The sequence below is a fragment of the Alligator sinensis genome, unplaced genomic scaffold (genome assembly GCF_000455745.1).
Source record: "Alligator sinensis unplaced genomic scaffold, ASM45574v1 scaffold101_1, whole genome shotgun sequence".
NCBI lineage: Eukaryota > Metazoa > Chordata > Crocodylia > Alligatoridae > Alligator > Alligator sinensis.
This window is the reverse complement of record NW_005842924.1, coordinates 389288-402618: the sequence shown is the minus strand read 5'-3', so window position 1 is coordinate 402618 and position 13331 is coordinate 389288. Positions and strand designations below refer to the sequence as shown.

Below are 13331 nucleotides of genomic sequence, written 5' to 3'. Positions count from 1 at the left end.
CATTCTAAACCACCTAAACAATTCATAGACATCTCTGCAGTGCTTATTGCAGATTCTGAGAATTACAGTGCAACAGGAATTTGATCCGTTCCTTGTGTGCTCAGGTTCTGCGTTGTTCTGCAATCTTTACCTGCTACGTATTCATTCAAGATGACCATACGCTTAAACCCTGATTTTTTTTTTTTTGTTTGTTTTTTGTTTTTTTTTTTAACCTAAGCCCTTTTTCTCTAACTCCTATCTGCAGCTGCAAATGGTGCTATATTTTTGCAATGTTATATTTAATCTGCAGGAGGAACATTCAGAACAACCCTAGTAGCTGTAACTTGTATAACCTTCACTGTCTGTACAGAAGAATAGGGGATCTAATAAAATTTTAATCAGAATAATGATCCAGGAAAACTTTGTACTCCCTCTAACATTTAGTGTTAGAGTATCTGTTCTTTGCCCCAGCTTTGAATGGACTGGGCCAGAGTTAACTTTGCACACAGTTTTGTAAGACTACAGGTATCATCAAACACTTTCAGCTGTTTCTGGCAGAGTGTCTTTTAGTGTTCTAACTGCCCCCTCCCCCTTTTTATTAACCAGGTACAAGAGAAATTTGAAGGCATTGTACTTTGTCCACCCAACATTTCGCTCAAAGGTAAAGTATACAGAAATTCAAAAAGCTATCTTCTGAGTAGGGCATAAGATTGTGGCATGAGGGTAGTGGGGCCAGGGGGAACATGAAAGAGAGACTCTAAACCATGAGGCTGTTTCTGCTAAATCAGTGTTTCTCTGGAACTGATGCACATTTGAATACTGCTATTTCAGGTTTGCACAACTGGTGCTCTAGCCTTTCCTTGCCTGCCTTAATATTGGGACCCTATGTGCTCTACTGCTGTCTGCTTTGTTTCACTGTGCACTCTGACAAGGCCTGTGGAGAAGCTTGGTCCATTGCCTGTTGTCAGTCCAAAGTTGCATTGCTGGTTAGCTCATGCAAATGAATAGTTGACAGACAGTGATGATACTAGACTGGCCCACAGCCTCACTAATCTGCTTCTGAATAGAAGCAAAAATTAGCTGTTACAGCAGAGGTCTTTGTCTAGTAAACTGGAAGTCTTGAGAAACTAAGACTGAGGCTGGTTCAGTGTCAGCTTTGTGGCATCCTCTAACATGGTGGTTGTCAATCTTGTCAGACTCAAGGGATGAGGCTGCTCTGAACCTCAATTTTGCATCTGAAAACAAATTCCAAATACAAAATGTTAACAATAGCCATAGCTGCTATTTCAGCACCTCTAGAGGGCTCATACCAAAACTACTGATTCAAAGTTTGGGACACAGGAAATAAACAGCTCCATTTTCTGGTCTCCCTTGGAAACCACCAAACAAAGTAGTAGCTTCTGGCAAAGTTGGAAAGTTCACAGGAAAATAAGCAGCTGAAGGTTTTAACTGGCCTCCTCCAAAGGCATTCCTTCTCTTCCCTCCTTTCTGTTGCATTACAAACTGCAATCCTGACTGAGACCAGCAGGTATGGTTAAGCTGTGGCCCTTGAATGCCTGACTTCGACATGGAAGCGTGCTTGGGGCAGACTTCATGCTGTACAAAGCATGGAGCTGACAGTGGGGAAGAGTCAGGACAGAAAGGGCTATGCTGGGAGAGAATTGGCAGAAAAGTCTGTGCTGACAAATGAACACCTTGCTCCAAGAGCCTGAAACGGAACCCAATATTCCTAAGCAGCTTCTCTGCCATCAACAGATGTCTGTGAAACCTGTTGGCTGTTGTTGCTGGTTCAGAGAATGACAAGCCACTGTTGTTCTCAGTGACTTATTATTACAGGGGTGGGCAAAATACAGACCACTGGTCACATCTGGCCCACCAAGTGATTCTGCCCAGCCTGCAGCATGTCCCTCGGCCCCATGTGGCCCAAACATGCAGGGCAACCCAGGCATGGGGGGCAGCCCAGGCCATGGTGCATGTGACTGGTCCCATTGCCCCTGGGCACAGGGGTGCCCCCTGGAGTCTCTATGAAGATTGGCCCAGGACCCCCATGGGCAGAATGCATTTGGCCAGGCAGATGGGATGGGGCTGTAAGCGGGCAGAGAGCAGTGTCCAGAAGCAGGAAGGGTAGATGGGGCCAGGATTATGGGGTGGTGTCATTGTGGGTCTGCGACTTGGTGCAGAGCTGCAATCCACTCCCCATATGTCCCTGCAACAGGCACCAGTTCCATCTCCCTGCCCACCTGCAGCCCCATCCCATCTATGCAGTTGAGCATGCATTGCCTGCTGAGGTCCTGGGCCAGTCTCCATGGAGACCCCACCTGCCCACTCCATTCAGTACCCCTGACGGTTTAGGGCAGACAGGGCCACTCGTCTTACCCCCCCCCCTCCCCCACACACACACTGTGCCGGGTGGTGTAAACAGCTGTGATGAGAGATTAAGGCTGGATCAGCACCCCCTGCCCCACGGCCCTCAATAGCTCTTTAAGTGGCCCTCCAGCCCAAACAATTGCCCACCCCTGTATTAGTATGCTTAGGCTCTTGGCACACAATGGGCATGTCTACATTGTGGGTATCAAGATAATATTACCTGCTACTCTGGCTGTTTTGGTTTGCTTTTTTTGAAAACCTAGTAAATTGCACACATGGTATATTAAAAGAACATTATTCTGGTTGTAAAAGCAAACACAGAAGTTAGGAAATGCTAGGTTTAGGGCTGCCTGTACATCTTTGACAGTGTGGACAAATGTAATATTTGAAGCACCACAGATAACATTTGAAGCACAAAAGGCAAACCATACAGACAAACGCACCTTTGGAAGTGCTCCAAAATGGCAGAAGCGTCCCAAAGATGACTGAAGGAAGTGGGTATTGTTTAGAAGCGCTTCAAAATGAATCTGGGTACCAGAGGCCCCATACCCCTCATCCTCCTCCCTCACCCTAGAATTGGGATTCTGCATTTTTGACCCCTGCATACCTCTCAACGTCTGGTCTCCTGGTTCTACCAGGGAGAGGGACTTGGAATGAGCAGAGGTGGAGCAGATAAGGCACTCGCTGACATAGACTCTGCTCCCCCACTAATTCCAAATGCTCCCTCCTTTGCACTTTTTGGGGATGGGAGAGAGCAGGGCCACAGTTATCAGGAGACTACAGGCTGTAGACTTACACTGCTCTGCTTGCTGCTCCTCCTCCCCTTTGTGGATTGTTGCAGCCCCCTGTCTGACTGGAGAGCACACTGCTGCACGCAGCTATAGTGATTTTTGAAGCGTGCATGGCAAGGGGGTGTATGTCTGTCCATTTTGCCCTAATCCAGCTGACTTGTGCATGTAATTGCGGTCATGCAATTACCCTGCAGCATATGCTCTTACCTCCCCTTCCATAAATTCATCTAGTGTACAAGGTGGGCCTGTTTTGGTGATGAGGCAGGGTTGTATAAGGGAGACTGGTCTGTAAGTCTCCTGCTTCATTTGTTGAAAACATTGGGAAGTGTGTAAGTGAGCTAGGTGACTGCAGGAGGAGAAAGGGCTGAATATTGAAGAAGTGGAGTCTGTCCCCACACACTTCCTTTGTGATACTGGGCAAGTTGCTCAAACCTAACTTTACATGGGCATGTCTACATGAGACACTATTGCACAATGGCTACTGTGTATAATCAAGTACTAAATAAATACGCAGTAACCAGAGTTACTGCTCAGTGGCGCCGGTGAATATCTTTTAAGTGATGCCACTGTGCAGTAGCATATTAACACTGTTGGTGCTGTGATGCAGTACTGCACAGTCAGCATCTCATGTAGACATGCCCATTGTGTGCCAAATTGGGAGTTCCAGTCTAATTTTCAGAAGATTTTTCACTCTTGCAATTAAAGTTAGTGGGGAATGTACTTTGTAAATCTTGTCTAAACAAGATATGGGTACCCCAAAGTGTGTGTGTGTGTGTGAAGTTTAATCTCACTGTGCCTTATTTTGCCCTGTTTAAAAAAAGAGAGAAACAGATAATACCACCCACTTGCCTCATGTGCTGGTTTGGGAGAATTCATTAATATTTTCTGAAACCCACCATCCCTTCATTAACACAGTGGAAAAGCCCTGGAGAAAATATGAATTTGTCATCTTAGCAGGATTTCAACAGCATGAATAAGGCCTAGGCCACAAGTTAAACAAGAAGAAAAGTTATTAATAGCTGTTACTCATTGAGCACAACCTATCCCATGCATTAAATGTAGCAGGGCTCCTCTGGAAAGAATACTGCATGACCACATAATAAGACTGCATCACAATATGTATGTGGAAAGGAGCCAAATAAATTTGCACAAGCACACGCATCAGTTCTGGCATTTTTCCAACTGATGAATGCCAGTTTTGCAACCGTCGTGTTCTTTCAAAACAGCTTTGTATAGTACAAACTAATTTACCCCTATCCAACACGCCAAAAGTACAGCTCATGGGAGTGTATTTTAGAATCTCAAATTCATAAAGCTGGTGGTAAGAGAATGTGACTACCCTTGGTGTGCAAATGTCTCCCTCTAGTGGTTGGTTTTAGGCTATTACAGTTCTGTATCTGTAATGTAAATGATCCGTGTCAGTGGAGCCCAGGATTCTGACATGGCTGGTGGGTACCATCTGTTGCAGTCACGTACATTGTTTCTGAGTCAAGTGGGATTCAGAGGGCAACAAAAATGGTGAGGGGGCTGGGGGATGTGACTTCTGAGGAAAGAATGAGGGAATTGGGTTTATTTAGTCTAAAAAAGAGGAGACTGAGAGGGGATTTAATAGTAGCCTTCAACTACCTGAAGGAGGATTTGAAAGTGGGTGGAGCTGTCATCTGCCACCACTGTTCTCAGTGGTGGCAGATGACAGAACAAGGAGCAGCAGTCTCAAGTTGCAGCAAGGGAGGTTTAGGTTAGATATTAGAATGAATTTTCTTACTAGGAGGGTAGTAAAACACAGGAACAGGTTACCCAGAGAAGTGGTGAAATCTCCATCCTTGGAGGTTTTTAAGTCCTGGCTAAACAGAGCTTTGGCTGGAATCATCTAGGTGGGGATGGTCCTACCTTGAGCAGGGGGGTTGATTAGATCAATGGTTCTCAACCTTTTTTGTACCAGAATCCATTTGTAAACATTGGCCAGTCCCAACCCAGTGCCCCTCACTCCCAATCCACTGCTCCCCACTCCCAGGCCCCAGCCCCCCAGTGGGGAGGTGGGGGCAGGGCATGGGAGGCCCCCAAGCAGCTCCTTGCAAGGTGGAACTCTGTCAGTCTGCAAGGGAAACCCACAGTTTCCCATGGTTTTTCTCCTTTAAAGGTGAATCTGTTTTTTAAATTTGTTCATGACCTTTTCATATATTCTTGCGACCCAGTTTTGGGTCGCTACCCACAGGTTGAGACACGCTGGACTAGATGACCTCCTGAGGTTCCTTCCAACCCTAATCTTCTATGATTCTATGAAGGCAGCTGGGAGCTGCAGCTTCCCCCCCCAGCCCCCCCTTTTCCCACCTGGAGCAATGCAGCAGGGGCAGGAGGAGGAGGATCTGCTGGAGGCAGGGGGGGGGAGCTGAGCAGTACCCAGGTGGCTACAGCCACACCAGGAACAGCCCTGCTGGGAAGTGATATGCACTGGCCAAGGCCAGTGGGCAGGAGCACAGTGAGAGCTGCCCTGGATAGAGCTCAGCCCCATATGGAGTACTGAAGGGGTAACCACAAGCCAGATCCAATCGATTGGCAGGCGCCTGCCTATCCAGTTAGTTGGTGGGCCATACTTTACCCACCCCTGCTCAAGACTAATGTCCTAAAGATGCAGTAGACTGAAGATACAGTAGAAACAGCAATCATGCAAGCTTCCTTCAGCAGGTAGAGAGGATTTTCACTCTTGGTCCTATTTTCTGAGACAGCAAATAAAGAAGAAATTCTGCTGGCTGTTTAGTGACATGAACATTTGACCACTAGGAGCTAGACCACTGATTCTCAACTAAGGTAGGGGGGTTACTTTGGGGTGCTGCCAAATTCTCTGAAGGGTGCCATGAGATGTGAGGTTCAGGCTTGTCCCTGCTTGAATGATTCCCCCCCCACCACTCTCACCGCCAGGCCCTCTAGAAGGAGGTAAGCACTGTAATATATAAATTACTTTTTTAAACTGGTTGTAACTCAGTTAACAAAAGTCATGAAGAAGTGCTTTGAGTCAAAAAGGCTGAGAACCGCTGAGCTGTACTAAGTCACTTTTCCCCAAAGTCATACTACAGACAGCTGAATATGATCAGATATATAACTGCTATTTGTGATGGGTGACTCAGCTACTCGGGTGTAAAAGGCTCTATGATGTATTTTGCTCTTAATCTGCAGAGTTTCTCTTCAAAAGTACAAATTCCAGACTTTGAAAGGTTTGCTTAAACAACTGATTCAACCCTGGTCACTGACATCTCTTCTACAGGGTAAACTTACTGCGCAAGACAGTGGCATATCTCAGACATGCTGCCTCCTAAATTGGAAGCAGTCGTGCCATATCCGTACGGTTGCCACAGAAACATTAGTAATCACTGCTGAGTGATGGGGCAAAATAGCTTTCCATTCACTAATTAGCCCACCCATGTTGCCATGTGGAAGCAACTACATGGCTCATAGTTAAGGAGGCAGCCAGTGCAGGGGTTAGCATAGCCTATTGTGATGGTTTCACCACTGGGCAGGCTAAGATTACATTGCAGGCATGGCCTCAGTTTTCCCTACCTGTGAAATCACTGAAGTAAGAGTATTTTTGGCAGTATCCATGACAAAGGGCACTTTGTGCCCAAAACCTTGTCTAGTATCTCTCCCAACTATACAGCTGGTCCAATAACAGATATTGTCAAAAAATGCTTCTGCTATTTCTTAAACCATCAAGACTACAACAACATGGCAACATTGCAAAATGAAGTCACTGGGACAGCAATGGCTTGATCTGGAACTATCCAGCTCAGTGAAGTACTTGACTGTTTTCCTAAACTAATTCATAGTTTCATAGTTGTTAGGGTCAGAAGGGACCTGAGCAGATCATCAAGTCCAACCCCCTGCCATGGCAGGAAAGAGTACTGGGGTCAAATGACCCCAGCTAGGTGATCATCTAGCCTCCTTTTGAAGACCCCCAGGGTAGGAGCGAGCACCACTTCCCTGGGAAGTTGGTTCCAGATCCTAGCTGCCCTGACTGTGAAGTAGTGCTTCCTGATGTCTAGCCTGAACCTACTCTCAGTCAACTTGTGGCCGTTACTCCTAGTTACTCCTGGTAGTGCTCGGGGGAACAGGTTCTCTCCCGTTCCCCGCTAGTCCTCCCCTGGTAAGTTTATAGATGGCCACCAGATCCCCTCTCAGCCTTCTCGTGTGGAGGCTGAACAGGTTCAGGTCCCATAGCCTCTCCTCGTAGGGCCTGCCCTGCTGCCCCCTGACCATGCGAGTGGCCCTCCTTTGGACCTTCTCAATGCTGTCCACATCCGTCCTGAAGTGCAACACCCAAAACTGGACACAGTACTCCAACTGCGGCCTGACCCATGTCACATAGAGGGGGAGGATCTCCTTGGACCTGCTCGTGATGCATCTGTGGATGCATGACAAGGTGCGGTTAGCCTTACTGACTGCATCCTCACATTGACAGCCCATGTTCATCCTGGAACCAATAATGATTCCAAGATCCTTTTCTGCCTCTGTGCTGATGAGAAGGTAGTTCCCCAGCCTATAGGTATGCTGCTGGGTCTTTCTCCCTAGGTGCAGTACCTTTCACTTGTCAGTATTAAATCCTATCCTGTTCTCATCCACTCACCCCTGTAACCTGTCCAGATCTAGTTATAGCCTGTTCCTCCCTTCTATCGTGCCCACTTCTCCCCACATCTTAGTGTCATCGCGGCCCTCCAGCCAATTTGTGACCCATCTGACTGTGTAGGCGATGACACCACAGTTGCCTAATTTTTTAACGAGAATGGGGTGAGAGACAGTGTTGAAGGCCTTCCAAAAGTCCAGAAAGACTACGTACACTGAGACACCTGCATCTAAGGATTTTGTGACCTGGTCACAGAAGGCAACCAGGTTGGTCTGACAGGACCTGCTCCTAATGAACCCATGTTGGTTGCCCCTAAGCATAATCTCCTCGCAGATGTGCTCCTGGATAATTTTCTCAAAGAGCTTCCCCAGGACTGAGGTAAGACTAATGGGCCTGTAATTTCCTGGGTCCTCCTTCCTCCCTTTTTTGAAAATGGGGACCACATTGACCCTTTTCAGTCCTCTGGCACCTCGCCAGAGCACCATGAGTGCTCATAAAGCTGTGCCAGGGGTCCTACAGTGACCTCTGCCAATTCCCTCAGCACCGTGTAGTAGAGATCATCTGGACCTGCTGATTTGAACATGTCCACCCCACCAGAAGTTTCCTAACTAGGTCCTCTCTGATCCTAGGCCTGGCTGTGCTTCTCCTGAGTCCATCCAGAATCCTGGTGGGGGCAATGTCCTGGTCCCTGCTCAGAAAAATGGAGGCAAAGAATTTGTTAAAGAGGTCAGCTTTATCATCTGGTGCAACCACCAAACTGCCAAGCATGTCCTGCAGGGGCCCCATGTTACCCGGTGCTGCCTTTTTGCTCCCTATGCATTTAAAAAAGGACTTGTTATCTTTGATCCTGGTTGCTAGTCCTAGTTCTGTCTCTGCCTCAGCCTTCCTAACAGTCCCCCTACATTCTTGAGCAATGGATGTATAATCCTCCTTGGTGATGGCCCCTCCCTTCCATCGGGCGCATGCCTCCTTTTTGGCTTTCAGACGTTCCTGAATGCCTTTGGTGAGCCATGGGGGCTTTTGAGCAATCTTGCCCCCTTTGATTCGCATTGGGACTGTCACCCTTTGGGCTCAGGGGACTGTCTCCTGAAGGAACGACCACTCGTCTTGGACTCCCTACTCTCCGGGACCTCGGTGCCTCCCCGACTAATCTCTTTAACTCATTGAAATCAGTCCTCCTGAAGTCAAGGGCTGCTGTGTGCTGGATAGTTAATTCCAGTAAGCGATGATCGATATCGCCCAGGTGGTCAAGAACCTGGTCATTGCCTGTGGCCAGGACCAGGTCCAGCAAGGCATTTCTCCTGGTGGGACTGTGCACCTCCTGGGTTAGGTGGAGGTCCTTTATCTAGGCTAGGAACCTACGTGAGCGGTCAGACCTGGTTGACTGCTCCTTCCAGCAGATGTCTGGGTAGTTTAGGTCACCCATGATGACCACATCCCTTGACTTAACTGCCTTCGCGAGCTGACCTGAGAATTCCCAGTGCAGCTCTTCTCCCTGGTTGGGTGGTTGATAGTAGATACCCACCGTTAAGTCCCTTTCCTCTGACCCCCTTGTCTTCTAACCCAGAGCACTTCAGTCTGCCCCTCCTCTGTCCCAGTGCTGTTTGTTGAGGTCGTGTATTGCTCTTTGATGTAGAGCGCCACATCCCCACCTTTCCTCCCCGTTCTATCCCACCTGTACAGTCTGTAGTTCTTGATGTTTACCATCCAGTCATGGGTGAATCCCACCAGCTTTCAGTGAGCCTCACTATGTCCGGGTTTGTGTTAGCTAGCAGGAGGGCAAGTTCCTCCTGCTTGTTCCCCATACTACAAGCATTAGTGTAGAGGCATTTAAGGCCTCCTATGGGTGCATGCACCACCCCCCTGATCCCAGGACTATCCAGACCCCTGTCACTTACCTGGGTACTTCTTGTGCTCATCACCTGTCTTGGCTGGGAAGTGTCATCATTTCCCCCTGTGGCCCCATCCACCAGCAAAGCTAGTTTAAAGCACGCTGTCTGAGATCAGCCAACCTGGAAGAGAAGACACACTTGCCTTTAGGGGAGAAGTGAAACTTGAACCCAGACTTGACTATGAATAAAAGATTCACATAAAACAAACATCCTTGAGTTCTCAAATTGATATTTATAATTAAAAGACCATGTTGTCTGTCTCAACTGGCCATAGAGGGTTCAAGAAAATTAATAGCTAGTATTGTGTAGGTAAGGTTATTGCCAATTAATCCTTTGTGATTTTGAAGTGAGTTAATTCCTCTTGTAGCAAGTTAGGTTCTAAACTTTCCCTCTGCATTTGTCCTCCAAAAGTGATAACTTTTTATAATCTGCACTGTTTCCAGACTACCTAAAAGGTGCTTTAATAGCTTGATTTGCTTTTAAATATAAGAAAGCCAAAAATGAAGAGTTTCAGCATAAAACCAATAATATATTAAGTTCTACTTTTGGTGGGGGTTCTTTCAAAGCCATGTGTTTCCTTTCAAATTGAACATTTTCAAGTAATCTCACTGGAGCAGTGATACTAACTCTTGGTTAAACTAAATATTTTTGTCTTTTGTACCTGTAAGGCACATTGTAATGTTTTAGTTAATATATTACTGCTTTTAGCACCTCTGCTACTATGAATACAGGTAATCTTGAAACATTTTTCTAGACTCATTTCCAGAAAAGTGGGGGCGGGGCCTCTCCATTTTTGTAACTGCATCATGGAAAAATAGTGCTAGAAGGGACTTCAGTGGATCACGGTTAAGGGAGCATCATTCCTCTAAACCATCCTAGATAGGTGTTTATCTAACCTGTCATAAAAACTGCACCAGCTTCCCTCTTGGGCAGCTACCAAAGTGCCCAAAAACCTCAAAAAAAACACCCTAACTTGCCATAGGTAGAGCAGGTGGGGGACAAGAGCCCTGTCAATGTCTTGCCAATGCAAGGACAGGGAGTTGTTTTATTAAAATATACTAAAAAAAAAAAAAAACAAGGACTATTCGTCCTGCTGCAACCCCCCCACAACCTATGCTGATCTGACCATGAAGTAATATTCCTTCCTGATCCCAAATGTGACAGTGGCTGCTTACAGACATGGAAAGAAATAAAGCGCTTTACTAAGCAGCGGAATGGCAGCTGAGTGGAGCTGAGGAGGGAAGCGTGTCCATCTCCCGTTCCCACCTCACCCCCTGCCCCTGCTTCTACTTAACCCAGCCCAGCCCCCCAGGGAGCCACGCAAACAGGCAGGCTCTGAGCCCAGCATGCAAATTGGCATGTGAATTAGTGCAGAAGGGAACACGAGAGGGTCACAAGTGAGTCCAAGAAGACAAGAATTCAGTTTTAGCATAGTCTATTAACCATACAGTGGTGGGAACACATCATACCCCAAAGATTCCTACCTCTCTCGCTGCTGAAACCCCACCCCACTGCCCTTGCACCACTGAGACCTCTACCCGGAGCCCATGGTTCCAGTCTCCACCCAGACAGAGCCTATGGTTCCAGGCTGTAGGGGTTGCCTGACATGGCTTCCAGCAACTGGTAATGGGAGCAGGGTCACACCCACTTGTGGGATATGCTCTTTAGTGATGTCTCGAGTGCCAGGTGAGGGAGTTCCAGACACAGGTGAGCAGGCTTTGTGCCATCAGGGCCCACGAGCAGATCAGCTACTACTACCCGGCACTTCACCAGAAGACCAAGGAGGGAAGAGCATGGAAGCGTGGCAGCATGAAGGACAACAAGACTGACCAGGAGTTTCATGCAGCGATTGCTTGGAAGATGGTCATCTCGGGGCCCAAGGCATGCAGCGCCATGGTCACTCCTCCCCTGGAACTGCGCAACCGGTATGCACTTCTCTCAGCACCACCAGAGTCATCAGAAGCACCAGCTGAGAAGGGAAGGCAGCCAGCTATCATCCCAAGGAACAGATGCAGGGTGGTCATGTTGGGCGACTCCCTCCTGAGGGGGACAGGGAACAATCTGCTGCCCTGACTCCCTAACCCGTGAGGTCTGCTGCCTCCCAGGGGCTTGTATCAGAGATTGGCAAAAAGGATTCCTAAACTCATCCGGCCCTCTGACCACTACCCCATGCTCCTCATCCATGTAAGCACAAATGACATGGCTAGGAACAATCCTGGCTGGGTCATTAGTGACTACAGGGCTCTGGGGGCTGCATTCAAGGGGTTAGAGATGCAGGTAGTTTTCTCCTTGGTCCTCCCAGTTACAGGTCATGGGTACAGGAGGGACAGATGCATAGAAGAAGTGAACAGAAGACTCCGGCGCTGGTGCCACCATAAAGGCTTCGGCTTCTTCAACCACGGCACACGCTTCAGAGACAGCAGCCTGTTGGGAAGGGATGGCATTCCACCTCACACTGAAGAGGAAGAAGCTTTTCTCAGCTAGAATGGCAGACCTCCTGGAAAAGGCTTTAAACTGAGATCACCAGGGGACGGGCAGTCAATTACTGATACAAGCCCAGCAAATGGCAACCATGAAACCAGCAAACCAGGGAACAATAGCAAGTATACCCTGACACCAACCAAAGGACAGGATTTTCCACAGCACAACAGGAAGCCTAGAGCCCCCAATGGCAGGCATAGTTGCCTGTACACAAATACCAGGAGCATGGGGAACAAGCAGAAGGAACTGGCCATCCTGCTAACTAATAAGCAATATGATTTCATAGGGATAACAGAAACCTGGTGGGACTTCACCTATGATTGGACCACAGGTATAGAGGGCTATACCTTGTGTGCCTGCCTCCGCTCTACTAGGCATTCTGTGCAGCTTTAGCCCGGACTATCAATCTAGCCTGTCCCGGGCCGTGGACCCCAAAGGCTACCCTGGCTGACATCTGGGGATCCCCTTAACTTGCCTGCCACGACTTCGAATGGTACCTCAGCGGAGGGGTTCCCCTTCGAGGCAGCCGCCAGGGTCGTCACGCCTCTCGGCGGGCACTCACGAGGCTCTGACCTGCCCTACACCCCGGCCACTCGCCACCTTGGGTTGGAGGTCTTCTGGCCCTTTGGTATCCCTGGCTGCACTCAGCTTCTTCCTCGGACTCCCGTGGCCCTCCAGCCATGAGTCTCAGTGTCCCCAGGTCGCGGCTCGAACATGAAGACTTCGAGGCCCTTGGACCTGGATCTGACTAACACGTATCCCTAGTGCCCTATCCCAACCACCCTGTGATGTAGCGTGCGATCCCCACCACCGTGACTGCCAAAGCGAAGCAGCCAGTGGGCCAGGAGGCCACAAAGGAATAAAGGGTGCCCTTAACCTATGGACCCTGTGGTTTCCCTGTGCCTAGGTGCCCCAGCCCCAGTTGCTTGCCCCACTCGGGTGTGGCGTCCCGGCCAATTATCCTTGGGATGTAGTGGGGCCTGTCCACCGCTTAATCCGCCCCTGCCTGGGGTCTTCTGCTGCAGCCCGCAGCAATCCCCATTGGGGTTCCCGTCGGCCCTGCCCTTGTTACCTCCTCTCCGGGGCTTCCCTGCCGGCTCACCAGTCAGTGCCACCTCCGGCTTGCCCATTGATGCCTTCGCCGGTTCTGTAATCGACTTCGCTGCCTCTGCCTCCGTTGGCCTCGCTGCCGATGCCTCTGCTGGC

The 13331-nt window shown here is 48.7% G+C and overlaps 1 protein-coding gene across 2 annotated transcripts in view; it reads left to right on the top strand.

Annotated features, from left to right (window-relative positions):
- Window positions 1–13331, top strand: part of GDAP2 (ganglioside induced differentiation associated protein 2) — a 62415-nt gene that overhangs the window by 29258 nt on the left and 19826 nt on the right. For both annotated transcript variants that reach the window (XM_006036201.3, XM_006036200.3), the window contains exon 13: window positions 586–640. In XM_006036201.3, the coding sequence (XP_006036263.1) occupies window positions 586–640 (55 nt within the window). The remainder of the gene's footprint in view (window positions 1–585; window positions 641–13331) is intronic.